The sequence below is a fragment of the Diabrotica undecimpunctata genome, chromosome 9 (genome assembly GCF_040954645.1).
Source record: "Diabrotica undecimpunctata isolate CICGRU chromosome 9, icDiaUnde3, whole genome shotgun sequence".
NCBI classification, from domain to species: Eukaryota; Metazoa; Arthropoda; class Insecta; order Coleoptera; family Chrysomelidae; genus Diabrotica; species Diabrotica undecimpunctata.
This window is the reverse complement of record NC_092811.1, coordinates 31,909,649-31,932,749: the sequence shown is the minus strand read 5'-3', so window position 1 is coordinate 31,932,749 and position 23,101 is coordinate 31,909,649. Positions and strand designations below refer to the sequence as shown.

At 32.8% G+C, this 23,101-nt stretch overlaps 1 protein-coding gene across 8 annotated transcripts in view; it reads right to left on the bottom strand.

Moving 5' to 3' along the window:
- Positions 1-7,011: 7,011 nt before the first annotated feature.
- The window catches only part of Bap170 (Brahma associated protein 170kD), a 197,610-nt gene continuing 181,520 nt past the window's right edge, over positions 7,012-23,101 (bottom strand). For 7 of the 8 annotated variants that reach the window (XM_072543109.1, XM_072543112.1, XM_072543114.1 and 4 more), the window contains 3 exons: positions 21,914-22,005; positions 14,608-20,528; positions 7,012-13,519 (listed from right to left, as the gene is read on the bottom strand). In XM_072543109.1, coding sequence (XP_072399210.1) covers positions 20,414-20,528; positions 21,914-22,005 — 207 coding nt within the window. In that variant the 3' untranslated portion in view covers positions 7,012-13,519; positions 14,608-20,413. Of the gene's footprint in view, positions 20,529-21,913; positions 22,006-23,101 lie in introns of all 8 variants that reach the window. The other variant, XM_072543110.1, reaches the window with a different exon arrangement.

Sequence of the window (23,101 nt, the reverse complement as noted above, 5' to 3'; positions counted from 1 at the left end):
TTTGGCGCTATCTATGACTTTTTATTTTGTTTTTTATATTTATTTTGTCTTACACTATGTATTTTCTTTTTTTATTTTGTAAATAATAAATTCATTAGTAAAACTTCAGTGTTCATCTCATTTTACCTATTATTGGGAAATATTAATAATTATATCTAAGTGGTCCGCCAAGAATTCTGAAAGGTACAAGTGGTCCTCAGTGGTAAAAAGGTTGAGAACCACTGCTCTATGCTGATAGAAGTTTAATTTAGTGTCCAGTCTTTTTTTGATAATTTTTGTGAAAAGTTTATATATGTGTGAAAGCAAACTGATAGGACGTAGGGTGGTAGTTTTTTAAATCTGTTATGTCTCCCTGCTTGTGAAATAAAGTAATGACTGCATTATTCCGTTGAGGAGTTTTTCCTTTGTAGATGCATTCGGTGAAAAGCTTGGCCAAAGCCTGGATAATTTTATTTCTACGTAGTTTCATCGCTTCCATCACTACTCTGTCATCAGTCATCACCATCAAGGGGATTTGTTATTTTTCATTTCTACAAGTGCCGTTTTGATTTCGTATGGAGTTATGTTTGACATTAATTCTGATCCCTGGTTTGTGATTTTGGGCAGGGGCTGATCTTGCCTTTCGTCGGTGCTCTCATACATTTCGCGATAAAAGAATTCGACAACCTCAAGGATTTTGGTTCTATCAGTAGTAATGTTTCCATCTTTGTTTTTTATTTTGTATATATTTTTGTTGCCTATGTTGTTCGTATTTCGCCCCAAAACTTTTAAAATTTTGTTTTCTTGAATTATTTTAGTTATTTTTCTTGTGTGGTTTTCTCTTACGTCTTTTCGGATTGACCGATGGATATCTATTTAATTTCTTCATTTTTCTGTAGTTGGAGCCGTATTTTTCCCAGCATTTGCTTTATCTACATCTTCTATTTCGTCTTGCAACTCTTGTATATGTCTGGTTAGTGTATCTTCATACAGGTCGTTGTTTTCTGGGGAAATCCATTTCTTTTTTCTTGTTTTTAGGATCATCTTTGTTCTTTCCAATTTGACATTTAATAGTATCTTAGATCGTATTAAATCGTGGTCGCTTCCTATTGAAGATTTGTTGAGTACTTAAATGTCTTTGATTATTTGTTTTCTGTTTGTTATGATATAATCTATTTCATTTTTCACACTGCCATCTGGGCTGATCCATGTCCATTTACGCTGAGGCTCTTTATCGAAAAAAGAGTTCATCATGAATAAATTTTCCTGGTGTAAGAAGTTCAGCAATATTTGCCCTCATACTTTTCTTTCGCCATAGCCATACTTACCCATTGCTACTTCTGCATCATCTTGTTTAAACCCCATTTTCGCATTAAAGTTTCCCATAATAATTATTGTGTAATATGCTGGTGTGGCATGTAACGCTGTTTCTAGGTCCTCATAAAATTTTTCAATTTCTTCATCCGAGTGGGTAGTCGTTGGAACAAATGTCTGGATTACCTCAAGATTATATCTTGCATTTAATTTGAAGATGAGATATACAATCCTGGGGCTTATGCTGATAATTTCAACTATAGTTTGTGTGTGATTTCTATGGATAATGAATCCTACTCCACCATTTGAAGTGTCTTCATCGTCTTATTTCACTGATGCCGATGATGTCCCATTTTATGTTTTTCAGTTCTTCCTCGAGTTCTATCATCTTCTGGTCTGATATAAGAGTTTTAACATTGTATGAAGTAATATGCATTTGTCGCTCTTTGCAGTAGCCTGATTTTTTCTGGGGATTCATAGTACCCTCTGCTCCAAACATGTTCCAACCGCTACCTTGGTTGGGGGTGTTGGAGCCGTCGGAGACTGAGGGCCGTTGAGTAGTTTCGTCTTTCATGGAAAATAACTTGGGGTTTTAAGCCATTAAATTTCCCTATTCCCCCTCAGTGTATCCACCCTGCTTTGTTAAGGTTTAATCTTGATTCGCAAGTTTTTATCTATTTATTGAAAGTGCGACTATCAATCGCAACTATTATTATAATTTGGTATTTTTAAATTTATTGAAAACAGGTTCTGTTAAAATGTTGGTATTTGAAATTATTTCTTTGTTTTTTAAGTGTTTCATCAATCTCTGGGGCTATAGCTACCTCTTTCCTTTTAAAGTAACAATATAGCGGTTAGAATTTGTATCAGTTTTTGCTACACTTGAAAAACTTCTTTTGTGCTTAGAAGAACCCTCAGCGTGAGTTTTCAGCAGAGGAAGAGAAGTTTTCATATACCATAGTTCTTTTTATACTCTTTTTTCTACAAAATTCTGAACAACTTATCAGTAACGCAATGCTTTTCTTTGCAATAAATGCATATTGGTTCATCTTTTTGGCAACTTTCTACTTTATGATCTTCTGCACAATTTTGACAACGTTGTTTTGATCTACACTGTGTACTAATATGGCCGTATCTTATACATTTAAGACACTGCGTTACTCTTGGCATGTATTTTTCGACTTCATGCACCATTTTTTCTATTATGTATTATTACCCTAAAGTTGACCTCTAAATATAACTATAATTGTGGTTGTTGAAACAATTTCATTTTGGTCATTTTTACGTGACATCAAAATTATTCGGGATTAATTCGACTTATCCCTTTTTTGCATCTAAGACCAAGGTTAGATAAGTTAAGAGAACTATAATTTCATTATTATCGAAATCATAACTCCGTATGATTTTGATAATATGATAAACTTATCCCCTTTTTGCACCAAGGTTCTCAATTTTGTTGCGAAACGTCGAGGAAAGTAGTATTGTTTATACGACATACAGTATTGTGCGAATTAATGTGAACAAACAGAATTAATTTGTAAATATGATTTATTTATGCCAAAGGTACATTTAGGTACACTTACATGAGATTTTTTCATTAATTAGTATTTAATATGTCCCCCTTTTTTTCAACAGCGGGGGAGAAAATAGAATGTTAGGCACAGGCTTTGTGGTAAATAAAAAGCTGAAAGATCTAATCGTTGACTTCAAACCAATTTCAGAGAGAATATGTGTATTAAGAATAAGAGGAAAATACCAAAAATTAACATTTATAAATATACATGCACCGACTGAAGATAAAAGTATGGAAATAAAAGAAGACTTTTATAATCAAATAGATACAGTATTCGAAAATATCCCCAAATACGATGTAAAAATAGTGCTAGGTGATAGTAATGCAAAAATAGGAAAAGGAGAAATATATGTACCCACCATAGGAAAATACAGCTTGCATGAAACAACGAACGAAAATGGTCACTTCCTAATTGATTTCGCGAAAGAAAGAAATATGATCATTATGAGCACATACTTCCAACACAAAAGAATACACCAAGGAACGTGGAGATCACCGGATGGGAAAACCATAAACCAAATTGATCATGTGCTTGTCGAAAAAGATAGGCAAAAATGTATAAAGAACATAAGAACATACAGAGGTCCAGATGCAGATTCAGATCACTTTATAGTTGGAATACAAATGAAACAACTTATTCCAGTGCTTAGAAACCAGCGGAAGAAAAAGTATAAAGTAACTAAACCTGTGAGACTACTGACAGAGGAGGAACAAAATAAATATGAAAGAATAGTCAGTAGAGGATTAGATAATATTGCAGAAAATGGGGATATTGAACAAATATGGATGCAAATAAAAGTATGTATGACCAAAGCAGCTCAGGCCAGTAATAGAAATATAAAACACGAATACAAAGAATGGTTCGACGATGAATGTAAAATGGAACTAGATGAACGAAATAAATTAAAAATGAAAATGATGCAAGAAAAAACAACAGAGATAGGGAGAAAATACAATGAACAAAGGAAAAGAGCCAAAAGAATAATAAGATCTAAGAAAAGAAAATGCAATGAAGATAAATTAAAATGTATAGAACAGAGCTATAAAAATAGAGAAATTAGAAACTTATATCAAGGGGTGAAAAATGAGAAAAAGGGGTACCAAGGAAAACCTGTACACTACAAAAACAAAAATAGAAGAAATTTAGTAAGTGACGAAGAAATATTGAGCAGATGGAAAGAATACTTTGAAGAACTTTTAAATGAAATTCCCACAACAGAATATGAAGAGGAAGAAGTGAAGGAAAATGTCGATCAAGAACGAATAGAGGAAAGACCGCCTAACGAAAAAGAAATAATAGAGAAACTAAAGAATAATAAGAGCCCAGGAAGAGATGAAGTAACAGCTGAAATGTTTAAATATGGAGGACCAGTACTAATTAAGCATTTGGAAAAGTTGCTAAAAGACATATGGGAACAAGAAAAATTACCGAAGGAATGGGCCGAAGCGACACTGTGCCCTTTTCACAAAAAAGGCGACAAAAGTTTATGCCACAATTACAGGGGAATAGCCCTACTAAATGTTGCATATAAAATACTTGCAGTATATATAAAAGATAAGCTATCTCAAAATATAGATAATGACATAGGGGAATATCAATGTGGATTCAGAAGAGGGCGCAGCACAGTGGATCAAATTTTCCTACTGCGCGAAATACAAGCAGAAAGCTACGAATATGGGAAACCTACAATGGCCCTATTCATCGACTTTAAACAAGCGTTCGATAGGATAAAGCGCAAAGAAATATACAAAGCACTACGTGAAATGGGAATTAGTGAAAAACTCATAAGAATGGTAAAAGTGACACTCCGAAAAACAGAGAATAGGGTTAAAATAAATGGCGAAGAAACTGATAAGTTTGAGGTCAGTGAGGGGGTGCGACAAGGAGACCCACTGTCATCGCTGTTGTTCAGTATCGTCCTCGAAGTTACCATCAGAGAAGCTAGAATCAACAGGTCAGGACTTATATATCAAAGAAAACACCAATGCTTAGCATTCGCTGACGACATTGTACTGGTAGCCAGAAGTAAGCAAGAATTAAAAGAAATAATAAAAAGATTAGAAATGAAAGCGAGAAAGAAAGGGATGTACATAAATGAAGAAAAGACCAAATATATGGAATGGACAGAAAGAGATTACCTACAGGAACAATATCTGACAGTAATAACAGATGAAAAAACATATAAATTCGAAGAAGTAGAAATATTCCAGTATTTAGGAGCGACGTTCACGAGAAGACCAAATATGAAGGAAGAAATCCAAGCGAGAATTATGGCCGGTAACCGTTGTATTTTTGCACTAAACAATTTATTAAGAAGCAAAAACATATCTAGAAGGGCTAAGATAAGAATATATAAGACAGTAATAAGACCTATTGTATTATATGCCAGTGAAACATGGACAATGAACAAATCCGAGCAAGTCTTGCTGCAAGTCTGGGAAAGAAAAGTCCTCAGGAAAATATTTGGAGGTAAATTATGGAATGGTATATGGAGAAAAAGACCAAATATGGAATTAGAGGAGATGTATGGAGAGCCGAATATCGTAGGGATCATAAAGTCACAAAGACTGAGATGGTTGGGACACATCCAAAGGAAAACACGAGGAAAAAGAAAACACGAGACTGCCAAAAAGATTGCTAATGGGAGGAATAGGAGGGAAAAGGAAAAAAGGCAGACCGAAAACCAGGTGGAAGAAGGATGTTGAAAAAGACATAGAAAAACTTAAAATACCAAACTGGAAAAATAAAGCAACAAACAGAAAAGAATAGTAACCCAAGCCATGGACCTTCTAGGCCTGGAGAGCTAAATTATATATATATATATATATATATATATATATATATATATATATATATATATATATATATATATATATATATATATATATATATATATGTCCCCCTTTTACTTTTATGACTTCCTGGAGTCTTCTAGGCATGGAATCCACAAGTTTTTTGTTATTGTTTGTGATTGATTCATCTCTAAACCACACCTTAATCACTGCTTCCATCATTTTTGCTTTTGTCGTACAGTCAATTCTTGCAGTTTAGCCTTACATATTGCCAACAAATTTTCAATAGGATTAAGGTCGATACATGGCACGGAGCGGAATCTTGTTGAAAAATTGCAGTCTCTTCGGCCTGTACTTTGTCAAGCTCTATAGCTAAGCATTGCCCTAGCATGGCTTTGTACTTTTCACTGTTCATCATACCTTCAATAGGAATAAGAGTGCCAGTTCCTGAGTATGAAAAACAGCCCCAGAACATTTTTTGGTGGGATGTGATAGTGTTTGGTTAATATGGCTAGCTGAAAGTGACTCGTTGGCTGCCTTTCGTACGAATTTTGGTCGCTGGCCCTGCACTAGGAAGTGGGTCTCATCAGAAAATAACACTTTTCTCCAATGAGCGTATTTTTTTTGCCCAATTTAGTCTTTTTTTCATCATAGGCGCTGTCAGAAGTTGTTTCTTCTGCGGTCTCACGGCTCTTCTCTCTCCTTCTAAGAGACGTCTGCGTACCGTTGAGTCGTGAATTTTTATTCCAGCCTTTTCTAAATCTTGCTGAAGGTCATAACTTGTTTTTCTGGGATGAAGTTTGCTATCGCGCAAAAGAAAGGCTTCATCTCGAGGAGTAGTCTTCAGTTTTCTTCTACATTTTCCTTTCTGCTGCACTTCAACTGACCCTGTTTCCTTTTTTTGTTTAATTATTTTGTTTATTGCACCCAAACTTACACAACACTCCTTTGCAATGTCCCTCTGAGTTATTGGTGTATGCTCACAAAGTGTTATGATTCTTTCCCTTTTACTAGGAGTGATATCCATATTAAAAAGTTACCAATATTGGAACAATATACTAATAAGGTTTTGAGGTTGTTGTTTTTATGACAGAATAGGCACAGCAGGTGTACCAACTTATGAAAACTGAATTTCGATCTCTGTTCACATTATTTCGCACAATACTGTAATATATAATATATATCCCAAATACGACCGAATCTGACAGTACCTCTATACGTATTTTTCATTAACAATGTCCCACCTATAACTTAAAATAATCAGATACCTGTAATAGCTCTATTTCTTTTTCTAGACTGAAGTATATTTTCTAGGGTGCGGTTATTTCGAATTTATTAAGAAAAAACAAACATCACATTAAATGCACTTTATTTTCTTCCATTATTGTAAATATATTACAGAATTTACTGGTAAGTATGAAAAGGTGGATATTGGATATGATAAGCACAACACAACTTATTTATGACAGTAGTTATTTTACAATTATATGAAAAAAATAATCAGTCAACTAGAGATTCTGTACCTCGCTGAAGAACAAAGCCATTCACATTATCTTCAGATAATACTGATAAAAAATAACCGATGTGCCATCTATATCATGTGTACAATGGACAGCTTTTTCAATTTTTTTTCATCCACGATACAAGTACAAAAAAGTATTTACAATTTTAATAGCCAACATCACCTGTACTTGGGTCATTAAACACACTTTTTTACCAAACGAATTGAAATAGTAAAATATTTCGCAAAAATTGTAGTACGTCTATGCATATTAGTTTATAGATGTTTATTTGTACAATAGTATAAAGAAAAAATAAATAAGTATGGAAAATAAAAATTTTATTAACGTTTCTTTCACATTTGAAACTGATGTCAAACTACAGGAATGTGACTATCTTCGATCTGAATGCTTAAATATACATTAAGTTTACCACAGAACACTCGTTCTGAAATACAAATGTATAACAATAAAATCAGATTAACACTACACGATTTTGAGGTTAGAAAATTGGCTGCACGCCGAAAGGCAAGGGGCTATAATACAATAAACAAGATTTTGAAACTACAGGTGTGATTTAGATGTGTACATGTAAATAGTTACTGTTACTGTAATATGCGACTATAACAGAAGGGGATTCCTGGGTGGCGCTACCTGATCTGAGTCGGCCAACCCAGAAAGCTTCTGTCACGCCCTAAATAGGAATATTTACAGTATGGTCAAGTTCGATAATAAAAGTGTCATCTAACGTAACAGTAATACTGAAAGTCATGGTGGTAGTGGACAGGAATGGTATAGAATACTGGTCTATTATGCTCATTATGTGCTATTTTTAATTGGAGTTAAAAACGATAAACCCAAATTATCCAAATCAAAGTTTATAAGAGCTACACTTTCGTTCTGACAACAAATCTTTTAATATATACCAAAACCACAATCTTACAGAAAATAACCTCGCGATATTTGCGACTTAAGAATGTCATTTTTGACATCATCTTAAGACAAACAGTGTACCCAATAATTATTGTGAAAAGGAAAATCTAGGTTTTCTGCAGTAACACCGCTCGATTGCTGAACAATGGTTTTAAAATGACTAAATTTGGACAAAAAAAAAATGTTAATTTTTCGGATTCATGTTGGTACTATCTATGCTGTTAAACTGAAAGAGAATTCTGTTGGTATTATTACGAAACACTAAAACGTAGATGTCACAAACAAACAGTTAATATTTTAAATAATTAAGTGTGTGTCTAAGCAGAGTCTACACAGTAGAAGTCTTTCCCTGATTACCCTATACAACTTTACTCATAGTAAAAACAGTTTACATATAAAAAACAGGTACATATTATTATAGCAGAAAATAAAAATTTGCAGTAAACGTCATCCGTATACTTTGATAAATTATAGAAAAGCCTTAGAATGTGGCATATAGTAAGAGTCCAAAGCCCTCCCCAATTATTTCCTAAAACATTGATCTTAAATTACTAATTTTTTTAAATAAACGAACTAAAGCACCTGTGCTTCGTTTTTATGACGCTTAATGACGTAATCATTTCAAACTGCATATGGGGGCTCATTCAATAATATTGTTGTTTAAAATTTTTATGGAAACCGCTTTAACAGGTCAATTCATTTTTCCAGTTTCGCAAACATTGATAGAATTCGTTTATTGATACTTTAAAATAGTATGTCATCTAAAATATTCTTAAATGACAATATATGGCATGTGATGCATCATTTGAAAGCTCTTGTGGCATTAAATATATTTCTAGAATATTAGGCAGAATTATTATGCTGTCTTGAAGTTCCAAAATGGCAACTGGTATAACAAAGTATCAAATGTTCCAAATAATTTGATAGTACATAGTTTTTATATCAATGGCTGATAGCAGTGGCTGCGTTACTGAGTGGAATATTTTGACAAAATTTTGTTTTCAACATTATTACCGCAAAGCAACCAAGAGTCCAATTTATCATACCAACTCTGAGATAACAGGTATTAAAACCCAACTTCACGGCTATGGGGAATAAACCATTGTTATACTGGAAGCAATTAACTACTGAGACCATCGAGTTAGAATCTATGGAGAGGGCATCACGTGACTAAAAACGACCTCACTTCGGCCATATTGTTATGATCGTTTTGACAGATCGGGTATGATTGTTTACGTTTGTTGTTTTTCGAATATCTTTAGTTTTATAATACTTTTATAAAAACTGTAATATTATATTGTGATAGTTCATAATAATGGTTTCTTGTTCATAACGTAGTTACAGTAGCAAAGTTAATAAAAAATCTTCAGGAATAACGTTCCACAGGTTAGTATCTTCTTCAAGTGCCATCTCCGCGGCGGAGGTCGGCAATCATCATAGCTATTCGGACTTTTGAGACGGCTGCTCTGAAAAGTTCATTTGATGTACATCCGTACCACTCTCTCAGGTTGCGCAGCCATGACATTCTACGCCTCCCACAGGTTAGTATAAAAATATGTAAACAAAGTAATGGCCCGTACTTCAGAGAATAAAAATTAATAGTATTCATAAAAAATCTTATAAGTAAGGTAGATCGTGCTATTCTTGAGAATACTCAAATATCTTCATCCTAAATATCTTAAAATTTCTTATTAACTACTGCAACATAATTATTTTAATTTCTACACAGTATTTCCATTGTGATATTCGACAGATATTCAATTTTGTTTTTTTAATAATAACTTTTTTAACTTTGTTAATTGAACTAAATAAGTGTCAGTTAATTTCTAGTTATCAAATATATAAGTTGTAAAACGAACGTATTTCTTTTATTTCACACCGTATATTCATTATTGTTCTTAAGCTATTTTCTTGTGGCATGTTAAAGTAATTACCATTTAAATAGGAATAAGCCACAATTAAATTTCCGAAGTGGAAATTGAAACGTCAATAAACGTACTTTAACCTTTAATTGTGGCTTATTCCCGTTTAAATAGTAGATTCATTATATCCTTTAAAATATTATTTATATTATTATCTCTTTCAGATACAACTTGTTATTTGACTGTATTAATTTATCTTTATGTATAATATGTTGTATTTTTAGTGTTCACGGCGGGATAAATAAATCATAGTTTATTAAAAATGTATTGCGCTTTTTTAGATTATGATTAAATCTTTTGAATAACTAGTCATATTTGTATAGTAGTTTTAATATTATTGAGTACGGCCCAAATTCCAACACCATATTGGTATGATCGTTAGCCACACCTACTGACGCCGTTTTTAATACACACGTTAATATGCTCATAGCTTCTCCATAGATTCTAACTCGAAGACTGAGCCAAACTGAATAACCCACTGTCGCTTGTTTATAGGACTTTTCATCAAAAAATAGTGTTAGCCATTTTTTTCGAACAGACATTTTCTAAACAAACAGGTTAAGTTCGTAATATAAATAATATAGATAATTAATATAAGAAATACTAAAGAAAGCGTAGTTATTGAAAAAAAAAAAAATAAGTGCTACAATTACCAAATTGCCACAATTAGATTTTATTAAATAAAAAATATTTATTTAATAAATAATTTCTTTTCAAATTTATAAACGTATAATATAATACGTCATTGTCAAATATGTCTGTACGAAAAACATGACGGTTGATAAAGTTTTTGAGGTTAAGTTTGCTTATATTATAATGTATATGACATTTTATGTGCAAAATACTCATATTATCAAGCCTGTTTTCTAATCAAAAACTTTAAAGTATTGAAATAGTGAAAAGGGCTGTTAAAATGGTTTCACGTTGTCAATTGATGTGCATTCTTGCAACTAAACAAGTGGACCGCAACAGGAGCTCATGATGGAGATTTTGAGCCCTCTGATTCGGACTTAAGATTATGAGGATGTTCCTGTATCTACTCGTACATTAATCAACTGTGAAAATGGTGATGAAGTTACCTATCCTTAGTCGTAGGAGGCAACGTAATGAAAATAACTGGAAACAAAAAATAAAAAAATAAACTGATCAAGAACATGTTTTGGAAAACATTCAATGATTTTTATGGTTTAAGTGATAAAGTACTTGGCTCGTTGCATCATGAAAGTTTTTTCCAAGGAAAAAGGTCTAGCAATGCGAAGAGAAAGGAAAACTTTGGATATTATTTTGAAGTTGATGGATAAAACGTGAGAGCTTGCAAACACTTCTTTACTGCCACATTGATTTTATCAAACAATACAATATTAACAGTTATCAAGAAATTGTAAGATGATTTAAAAGAGAAAAACGTGGTACTTAATCAAATGCAAACAAAACAAGCTATGAAGCAATGCTTTTGGCCAAAAACCATATTAAGAGTTTTCCTCGCATGTCCTCTCACTATTGTAGGGCAGACAGTGAAATGGGATATTTAGAAGGTTCTTTGAATCCATCAATAATGTACAGATTATACACAGAAAAATGTTCCGCCAAGTAGAAAAAAGATTTATGTAATTTTTGTACACAGTATAAAAATATGGATGAACAGCAACGTTCATTGAAAAAAGAAAAATATGAATTTATAAATCAGACAGTGCATTGGCTAGTGAGGAAAAAACCGAGACAAAACTTTAGGAAGTCAATAAAATTGTAACTATTTTTTAATTTAGAGGGTGTGTTTCAGCTTCCTTATGGAAACACATCTGCCCTTTTTTATAAATCAAAGTTGAATGCATACAACTTTGCCATTTTTGATGCTTTAACACATCAGGGCCACTACTTCTTTTGGAATGAGGGTGTGGGTAACAAAGGGGCAGTAGAAATTTCTACATGTTTGTATAAATATTTCAAACCGTAGGAAAAGATGTCATTTTCTGGAGGACAATCGCACTGCTCAGAATGTATATTTTTGCATTGTATACATTGGAGGTGAAAAGCATTAGACATTACACACATTATGCATGCCTATATTAAAAGGGAAAAGACAAGAATGCTAAAACAAAGTCCCATTAATGTTCCCACGGATTTGGTGTCTGTAATAAAGTTCGCCAAGAAAACAGGTTCACCATACAATGTTACTTAACTAGAAATGAGAGACTCCTTGGACTGGAAACTGTTCAGAAAATATTGGCAAAAACTTCAATGTTGATAATACTGGATCAAAATGTTATCTGGAACAACATTAAAGCTATAAAAATAACAGCTGACAATCCTACATTTTTTACAAAACAAGCTTTTCATCTAAAACTTGTTTTAACTATATAATGCTACTTATAAAAAATGAGACATTTTGAATATTAGTACAACCCAGACTACCTATGTTAATATAACAGTGGGTTATTTTATTAAAGGTAAAAACTGTTTTTCCTGGGTTACAGATAAAATTGAAAGAAAATTAGCATTACAGGTTATGCTCGAATACATATTAGGAGACTAATATCCAATAAAAATAAGTTTTTGGTCACATATTTCATATTTTTAATATGATATGTACACTTTGTAAATAATATTCGATACGCAGACGACACTGTACTAGTTGCAAGAACAGAAGAAGAATTACAACGTTACTTACAAATATAAATATTGCCTGCAACAATTATGGCATAAGTATCAATATCAAAAAAACTAAGTATTTGGTCTTCAGTAAGAACATGACACAACCAACACATATTAATATAAACGGCATTCAAATTGAAAAAGTATCAAGTTACAAATACTTGGGTACTTCAATAAACGAAACTGGAGACCAAAACAATGAAATAAAAAGACGTATCGAAATTGCCAGGGCCACTTTCATAAAGATGAGGAAATTCTTCTGCAACAGAGATATAAGCATCCCTCTCCGATTAAGAATGCTAAGGGGCTACGTATTTAACACGCTATTATACGGTGTAGAGGCCTGGACTCTCAAGCAGAACAATATAAAAAATATTGAAAGTTTCGAGATGTAGTGTTTGGATCACATGATGAGAGGACATAAATACGCATTACTTCAAAATATAATGCAAGGAAAAATAGAAGGAAAACGGAATCCAGGCCGTAGAAGAATGTCATGGCTGCGTAATTTGAGAGAGTGGTTTGGCTGTACCACTAATGAACTCTTTAGGTCAGCTGTAAACAAGGTCATGATAGCCTTGATGATTTCCAATCTCCGATAGGAGTGGCACAGAAAGAAGAATGTACACTTTAATCCTCATTATAATTTCAATTTGATATGATACCTCGCTGTCAGCCATCGATCATTCCAATATTTTGTACAAATGCTACAAAAATTAAATTTTTTTAATAAAATTTCTTATTCTGACCGGACTTGAACTCATATTTTTACGCTCAGAAATTACCACTGCGCCACCGAGACGTTAGTGACAATTATCTGATGACTATCAGTAAAAGATTAATTCCTTGTATACCTAAGTGTCCTAAGAAATAAATTGTATGAAGCCATGGATGAATTCCACATCCCCGATAAACTGATAAGATTGGTTAAGGCTAAGTCCAAATACAGGGCGAACAATCACAGGCATTTGAAACGCATGTTGGGCTGCGACAGGGAGATGCGCTGGCGTGTCTCCTTTTCAACATAGCTTTGGAAAAGGCGGTCAGGGATGCCCAAATAGACAGCAGAGGAAACATTTTTAATAAATCATCACAAATTTTGGCATATGCAGATGATGTTGATCTAGTTGCCCGCACAACACGCAAGCTAGAAGAAATGTATACCACCTTGTCAAATGCCTCAAAAAATATGGGCCTGCAAGTAAATGAAAATAAAACTAAGATAATGGCATCAACACCCAACAATAGAGCCAGAAACATCGGCCACCAATTCACGGTTGATAATTCTACCTTTGAAGTGGTGGACAAATTCACATACTTGGGCTCCCTGATCACCAAGGAGAACGTCATGACGGAAGAAATCAAGCGAACAATAATCCTAGCAAACAAATGCTATTTTGGACTGAGTAGACATATCGAGAAGCAGAAACTTAAGCCAAAAAACAAAAATAACCATATACAAAACCCTTATACAACCAGTGTTGACATATGGGTCGGAGGCATGGACCATTTCCAAGGCAGATGAAAATCTCCTGCTTATATTTGAACGAAGGATCCTGAGAAGAATATTTGGTGGCATCTGTGAAAATGGTGTTGTTTGGAGAAGGAGGTACAACTACGAGATATATCACAGATATAAACATATATTTGGTGGTAAAGACGTAGTATCCTTTATAAAAATAGGAAGACTAAGATGGGCAGGACATCTAGCAAGATCACAGCAGAACAACCCTCCTAGAAGAATCCTTATGTCACAACCTGTGGGAAGTAGAAAAAGGGGTAGACCAAAACTCAGATGGAGGGATGGTGTAGATGAGGATGGTAGACAAATAGGCGCAGCAAACTGGCAACAGTTGGCAATGGATAGAACTGACTGGCGTAATAGACTTGGGAAGGTCGAGGCTCTTTTATAGGGCTGTAGCACCAATGATGATGATGATACCAGCATGAGGAAAATGGGAATAATAAATATATCGGTTAGAGTGTTTTGTTAAAAGCTGAAGACTAAAGATAGCTTTACATCTAGGCCATGCAAGTCTCATGCTACGCAAGTCCGTCTTGCATAGCATATTTCTTGCCTAGCCTGATCTGTTTACATCAGAGCTTTTACATCAGAACAGAAGAAATATACCAAAACATCAACTTTAGAACTTTCACTTGGAAATTTCAGTCCAGCACTAAATATCTTCAAATATAAATCAAAAATTAATAAGGTTAAGTTTTATCCTAAACTATAAATTTTTTTATATTGGCAACATGAATTTTGACGATAAATTGCATGAAAAATAGAACACGTTCTAATTTTTTGTCTAGGGCAGATATTGCATCCACATGTACCGTGGGTATGCGCAGTTGTATAATCTGCCTTACATAGCATGAAAATTGCATAGTGTAAAGTCCATTGAACAAAATATTTAATAGTTGCCATATTAAAACCACAAAAATCTAAGTGATAGACATACTGAATGATAGAACTTTCAAATTGCCATATTATTTCAATTAAAATAATTCTATAAAATGGCCCACGTCCGTCATTTTAAATGATTACGTAATTGTAAAAATTTAATAATTTAAGTTTTGTGGGTCAAAAAATATTTGGTGGGAGGGGGGCAGATTTTGACGGCGAACTCTACAAATACACAACGTGATACTAAATTTTAAACATGCCTTTGATATAAAGTCAAAAGAAAATTATCGAGAACTCAATAAAAATATTAAAATTCTGAATAACCTTAAAGAGAATAATATGGAAGTATATGAGACATTCAAATAAAAAAGATTGGGGAAGGTTATAATCACAAATAATAATATACACATCGCAGGATACAATCAATAATATTAGAGATGTTAATCTGCTTCGGAACTCTCATAAATTTCTTACATTATAACAATCTTTTTTTTTTAATGATATACTGAACGATTTTTTTATAAACCGCCCTATTAACAATACACGGTTAGTCCGTTTTCCTTTGATATTTTGAAAATTTATATATAGGTATTTTACTTTTCATTTTTAAATTTGCACCAAACATGTAGTTGCTAGTTAATAAACCTCGCAGTGTTTGCTTTATACTTGTTTTAATCGACAAATCCAATTCATTTGTTGTATCAAAATGCTTTTTTCCTATCACTAATACCTAAATAAATGAGTGTCTTTTTGTACTCATAAAATAAAATGTCCAGAGGGAGTAAGAATCAATGGCATTATGATAAATAACATAAGGTATGCAGAAAATAAAGAACAGCTCCAGATATTAATGAATATACATACAGTAAAACCTCTGCAAGCAACCACTCCTATAAATTGACCACCTGCGTATATAACGACCGATTCTCAATTCCTTGAATTGAGACACCAAATTTGAAGTAAGTTCGGGCAATATTACCAGAGTTATAGAAATTTGAATACCGCGCGGTACTTACTAAAACATGTAGGCGGTATACGCAGTACTGTACAGTTTAAAAAACTTCAAACGCGTTTTTTTTGAGAACCAATCGACCGATTTTGCTGAAACTTTGCACAGTTCATCTTTATAGTATCGTTTCGAGATTTCGAAGAAATTGTAAAAAAATGAAGTTGAAAGTTTCGAAATAAATTTGAATGAATTTTCGTCTCATATTTTTTAGCATTTTTAGGATTCTCATCGTTTTTAAAACATTTTTTTCGTATAAAACAAGAACGAGTCGATCGATTAAAAATCTCTTTGTCCAATCATGAAACAATACTATAAAGAACTTTTTGAGTTTATAGTTTTTAAATTGAGAGCGCACGTACCGACCGCGCGGTATTCAAATCTCTATAACTCCGGCAATATTGCTCGAATTTGCTTCAAATTTGGTATGAATACTCTTGATATACTATACTTTCATATGAAATAAAAAAAATAAATCAACTTTTTTAAAATATGAGACCTTGGGCTCTTGAACACTCTCTAATGAGAACAATTTTGACATGTCCACAAATAATTTTAAGTTTTCAATAAAATGTTAATCTTATTTGCTTTTAAATAAATTAAAAAATATGAAGCAACCGTTAATTTCAGATTATTTAAAAAAACAATAGTTTTACTATACAGTGTGTCTAATTCTTAAATTGATGTCATTGCGTTAATTTATATTACTGATAAATTGAAATTACAATCGATTAAAATTATACTTAATATGTAAATAAACAACGTAAAATGCAGAACAGTTGCTTTAATTTTCCTATGTTCTCTCTTAAACGATCACTTCTCTTTAGCGACCAGTTTTAGATTCCGCGAGGGTGGTCGCTACTGGAAGGTTTTATTGTACTCATAGAATGGGTTGGAAATTATTATAATTAAAACAAAAACATACTTATTACCGTCTAGAATTCTAAAAAATAACACATTTTCAACAATTTTTTTTTATTTTATTTAACATATATATGGAAATCAAACTTTTTTTTATATTCCAAAACCTTTGAAGATTAAAAAAAATTTTTCATTGTTCCTGTATTTTAAAGATGGCGCCAAAAACTTACTACTTTTTGTCGGACAGTTAATCTCTGAAACAGAAAATCTGAAATATAAAATTCGAGAAGGGTTTTAAAAAAGAATGGACCAACAATAACAAAATCAGAAGTAAGATCTGCTATAAGTCGTCTAAAAAACAACAAAGCGCCAGGACCTGATGAAATATATGCTGAGGTATTGAAATTCATAGAAGATAATCAACATGACATTATGACAGAATTATTTAACCCTATATATGTAACAGGAACTTTACCAAGAGATTGGTCTTCTTCTTTAGGTACCGTCTCCTGTAAGGAGGTTGGTAATCATCATAGCTATTTTCACTTTTGATTCAATTATACCACTTTCTCAGATTGTTGAGCCAGGAGATGCGTCTTCTCCCAATACTTCGTTTTCCCTGCATTATGGTTTGCAGCAACACATATTTATTCCCTCTCATAACGTGGCCGAGATATTGTAACTTTCTTATCTTAATCGTATTCATGATTTCCATTTCCTTTGTCATCTTTCTGAGGACCTCAACATTTGTTATTCGGTCCACCCAATTTATTTTTAATATTCTTCGGTAGGTCCACATCTCGAATGCTTCAAGTCGATCGCTCACCTCTTTCTTTAAGGTCCAGGCCTCCACCCCATACAGCAGCACCGAAAACACATATGAACGTAATATTCTTATTTTTTAGTTGCAAACTAAGGTCTCTACTGCATAATACTTTTCTCATCTTATTAAATGTTGCTCTAGCTTGTCCAATTCTCATTTTTATTTCTTCTGTATACTCGTTATTTTCATTAATAATTGTACCAAGATATCTGTATTTTTTTACTTTTTCTATTAGAATCCTCTTATGTTTAAAATGCCTTGTTGTTGTGTTTTGGAAATTGTCATAAATTTTGTTTTATTAGCAAGAGATTGGTACATGTCCATATTTATACCACTGCCAAAAAAAGAAAATACTAAGAAATGTGAAGAACACCGAATCATTAGCCACATGAACCACTCACGCAAAATATTCTTAAACATCATCCATGCTCGCATATATAAGAAATTGGAGGAGGGTATTGCTGATGTACAATTTGGATTTCGCAGCGGTCTTGGCACAAGAGAAGCACTTTTTAGCATACAAGTATTGATACAACGAGCAAGAGATGTTAATATAGATGTCTTTGCCTGTTCCATTGACTTCGAAAAGGCATTTGACAAAGTACAGCATGAGAGGCTTATTGAAACTTTGCGAATCGCAAACATCGATGACAAGGATATAAGAATAATAGCCAATCTCTATAGGAAACAAGTAGCCAAGATTCGAGTAGACAATCAATTATCCGATGAAGTCCCAATACAAAGAGGAGTACGACAAGGTTGCATACTCTCGCCTTTGCTGTTTAATGCGTACTCTGAACATCTATTTCGAGAAGCTTTGGGAGAAACGACTGATGGCGTGATTGTTAACGGTGAAGTAATAAATAATCTAAGATATGCAGACGACACTGTCTTGTTGCGGATAGTGCTGAAGGATTACAAAGACTGATAGATCAAGTAGTTAACATCGGTAGAAAATATGGAATGAAACTTAATAATAAGAAGACGAAAATTATGATCATAAACAAAAACCAAGATACAGATGCAAAGTTTATGGCAGAAAATGATAGAACAGAAAAAATAACATACCTAGGATGCAACATCAGACAGTTGGGATCACTTATACGACATTAAATGTAGGATCGAAAAAGCAAGGAGTGCCTTCCAACAGACGAAGAAAGTTCTCTGCAATTTAAGCTTGAACTTACATCTCCGACTCAAAATCCTTAATTGTTATGTGTTTTCTGTTCTTATGTATGGAGCAGAGGCATGGACACTCACTGATGCGTCTTGCAGACGGTTGCAGTCTTTCTAGATGCATTGCTATCGTCGCATGCTCAAAATATCATATGTACATCATATAACTAACGACGCAGTAATGCAACGTTTACAAAAAGAACCTGAAATCTTGAAATCCATTAAAGAAAGAAAGTTAGCATACTTCGAACATATAGTGAGAAATGAAAATAAATACAGAATCCTACTATTGATATTAGAAGGGAAAATAGAAAGAAATAGAGGACCAGGACGCCGCCGAATATCCTGGCTTAAGAATTTGAGACAGTGGACAGGTATGACCACCACAGACCTATTTCGAACAGCTGCTAATAAAATACGATGGGCCATTGTGGTAGTCAACATCCATAGAGGATAGGCACTGGCAGAAAAAGAAGTCCGACGTTACATTTTGTGTTCCATCATATCACGTTATCCCTGAAAGGTTAAGATATACGAATAATGAAAAAAAAAAACAGAAAAAAATTTGTAATCTTCAAAAGTTGTATAATAATTTGAAAGAAATTTAATTGCCATAATATAATAAATAAGATACAAAAAAAATTGTTGAAAATGCGCCATTTTTTACTAGACGGTAATAGTCCCTTAAATAGAAAAATTAATTTTATACACAATTGACAATTTTACCAATTTATTTAGGTATCCCATTAGAAAGTTTTGATTTTTATTTAGTCTAAATTCAATTAAGTGTATTATTCATGAGGCTACAAACGCTTTTAGTTAGTTTACTTTTGTCACCAGAACATCGACAGCATTAATTGTATCATTGTAATTGTTTGTGCTATTTTGAAACTAAAAACTGAATATTGTTGATGCGTTACGTGACATATGACAACATCGAATAGACATACGAGCATAGAACGGATGACAGGTGACGTTAGACTCGCCATATTATAAAAAGGTGTGACTTACCAATGCCATACACAGAGATAAACATTGTTTCTTACGCCAAAACGTCGACTTTTATTTTGTATAAATAATTTTTTAAAAATCTGATAAAAACTGATTTCGAATCATTCTAAATAAAATTACTATTTCAACGATTTTTTTTTTCTAATAGCGTTTAATGATTCCCCAAGCGGTATTTAGTTCTGAATTGCACCGATAAACATTCTGTTATAATATTTCCAGTTTAAATGTTGGGGGGTAGGAGGGGGATGGGGTGTTCACAGTAGAAATAACTCGTCGAGTCCAATATCTCCGTACACTACGTAAAATAATATAAAAAATAAGAATTAGGCATCTTACTCGTTCGACCTAACCAACTAAATATTTTTGTACACTTTGTTTTAATAATTTACACAAGTTCTCTCTTTTATATTCACAATTCTTCACAAAATTGTTCATGTACTCCAGTCACTTTTTTTACGTTTAGGTCACCTGTGCGTCGATCCGTCGTTCATATCGAACAGAATTTGTGCTATCGTCCTCGAGGATTCGACGTTACTCAGCGCTACGTTTGCTAAGTGGGATTCGTACGATTTTAAGTACCTGGAACATACAAAAAAATATTTAAAAATAATTTAAAAAAAAAAGTATTTTTAACAAACAACTATACAGGGTGATTGATTACTGTGAGGAAGCTCAGTAGATCTGTTATAGTAAAAATTACAAAAAAAAGTTATTGACAAAAATTGTAGGCAGCTTTCAACTCCATATTTTAAAATTAGTTACAATCTTACAGGGTGTTCCATAAGATGGTGTCAGACCAAACTTGTTTTTTTTTTTTTAAATGGAACACCCTGTATTTTATTTTAAAATTGAAATCTGCTTCACTTCCACATCACAATAATGTAAAGTTTTATTATGTTATACCGGGTATTTAAAAAGATATAACCAATATTACCTGAAAATCGTATCAAGTTTAACTCCCTGTATAATTAAAAAGGAGTATGGGAACATTGATCTATTGCAACCATAGTTTTTTAATAATTGTTAAAAATTGTAAAACATATATGTTTTCATAATATTCGTTAAATATACAGGGTAAGTCAAAATGCAAGTACATTATTTTCTGGGTAATTTTAAATAGAATACCCTGTATTTTATATCAGTATCGAAAAGTACTAATATCGTACTTCAAATTTTATGAAGTACTCCCTATACCTAAAGTTATCGGTTTTCTAGATATTTTTATTTTTCCATTAAAGTATTAATTTGGTAGATATTTTAACGTTTACCAATAATTATTGTGAGTTGGCCATGATTGATTTGTCAGAAACTGACAGTTTACACGTTTAAAACACGTTTTACGAATTCCCATCTGTCAACAAACGCACGTGAAAGCCAAACAGGGTCGTACTGAGGTATATTATATGATTTTTAAAAATATTTACTTTTGAAACTATTAGTGTAAGAATTTCTTGAAATTTAATCATTGTGAGCAAAATTTAATGTTCCATTGAAGAAAAATTTGCTAAAATAAAATATTCCTTAACTGAGAGATACATAACAAAGTGAACATTTTGAATAAAAAAGCAACACGCTACTATTTGAATTTAAACAGACTGGCACGTTTGGATGTGTAACATGAGAATCCGTCTGGCTTAAGGCAATAAATTATATTAATTTAATAGCCTCTTGACGAATGAGAGGGCGAATATCAACACGTGCGTATGTTTACAGATGGGAATTTGATTAATGAATATACTTTAGTGTACCGTTTTGTGCGTCTCAAAACGATTTATGTTGCATTTTTCATATTCCTTCATAATATCAAAATAAATCTGCATAGAATATTTTTGGTATGACAAAACAAAAGCATTTTATAGAATCCCGATGCGCTAGAATTGCGCCACGTCCTAGTAATAATATAATTTTCACCATTACTGCTATGATATCTACAACATAAAATTACTTCCAACAATGAACCTTACCTTTTACATTGACTGGAGTAAATGACAAGATTCCTTAAAATTAGAGATGCTGTCAGGCGAATACTTTTTGTAACTGGACCCTCATTGTCATCCTGGAAACAAGAAAAAATTCAAAATTACTACCATCTTTTTTCTTCATTATAAAATTAATATGATGACACGAAAATTTTAATTTTTAAATTATTCATTGAAATTAAAGTTGAATAAAAAAATGATATATATGGAAAGAAAGGTTTAGATGTGATCGTTCTAAGCTCTATATCCTTTAATCCAGTGGCAAATGCGGAATTACGATACGATTAAATTAGTATTATTAATGTGAATCACAATACACAAACAAGGCACCAGTATAAGAGGGGAAAGTTGGACCAAACGTGAAAGTTGATCAGGAAAATTAGTTAGGTTTATCAAACTCCTGAAAGTAATCTTGTTTTGTGTTTTTGAGATAAGTTAATAGCTATTTCGTCATAGAATTGTTGATTTTGGAGTGTTTGTCGCAAACAGAAATTATATCAAAATTCATGTAAGTGTATAGGAAATATGAACCTTCATTATCAATAGTAAAAAATGGACAGGAAACTGCATCGGTTAAGGTCAATATGATGAAATTAGTTAACATGGTATGCATGTCGAGCAGAAAGACTACCGCACATTTTACAGGAAGAAGTTAACATGAGAAAGTTATATATAAGATGCACAAACGTATGTGAGATCAATTTTCCCAGCAAATTTCTAAATTAAAACAACTTTGTCCATTTGAATGGCTCTCTTATCGAAATTCCGTGGAAGGGTGACTCTGTACTGTAGAAAGCAAAACCAATTGCATTGACTAGAAAACGTATGACAAAAGTGTTTGTTGAAAGATATTAACACAAAAGAAATAGTTTCATTTCAAAAATAAAAGATCAATCTCGTTAACTTTATCAATAAACCAACCCGTTAAGACATTTTGGCAAACAGAAAATTAAGCAAACCGAAGTATAATTGTTGGGACATCCTGCCCATTTGCAGTATTTAGTTCCTTATCTCCATATATTGCCAAATATAAGAGCAGGGGCTTAATGGACATTTTAAATACATTAGATAACAGCTTGATTGATAATATGTCATGAGGTGAATGAAGAGGTTATATAAACAGAAGAAATAACTTAAAAGACATCTAACCCAAAGCTAAGACGATACAGTAAC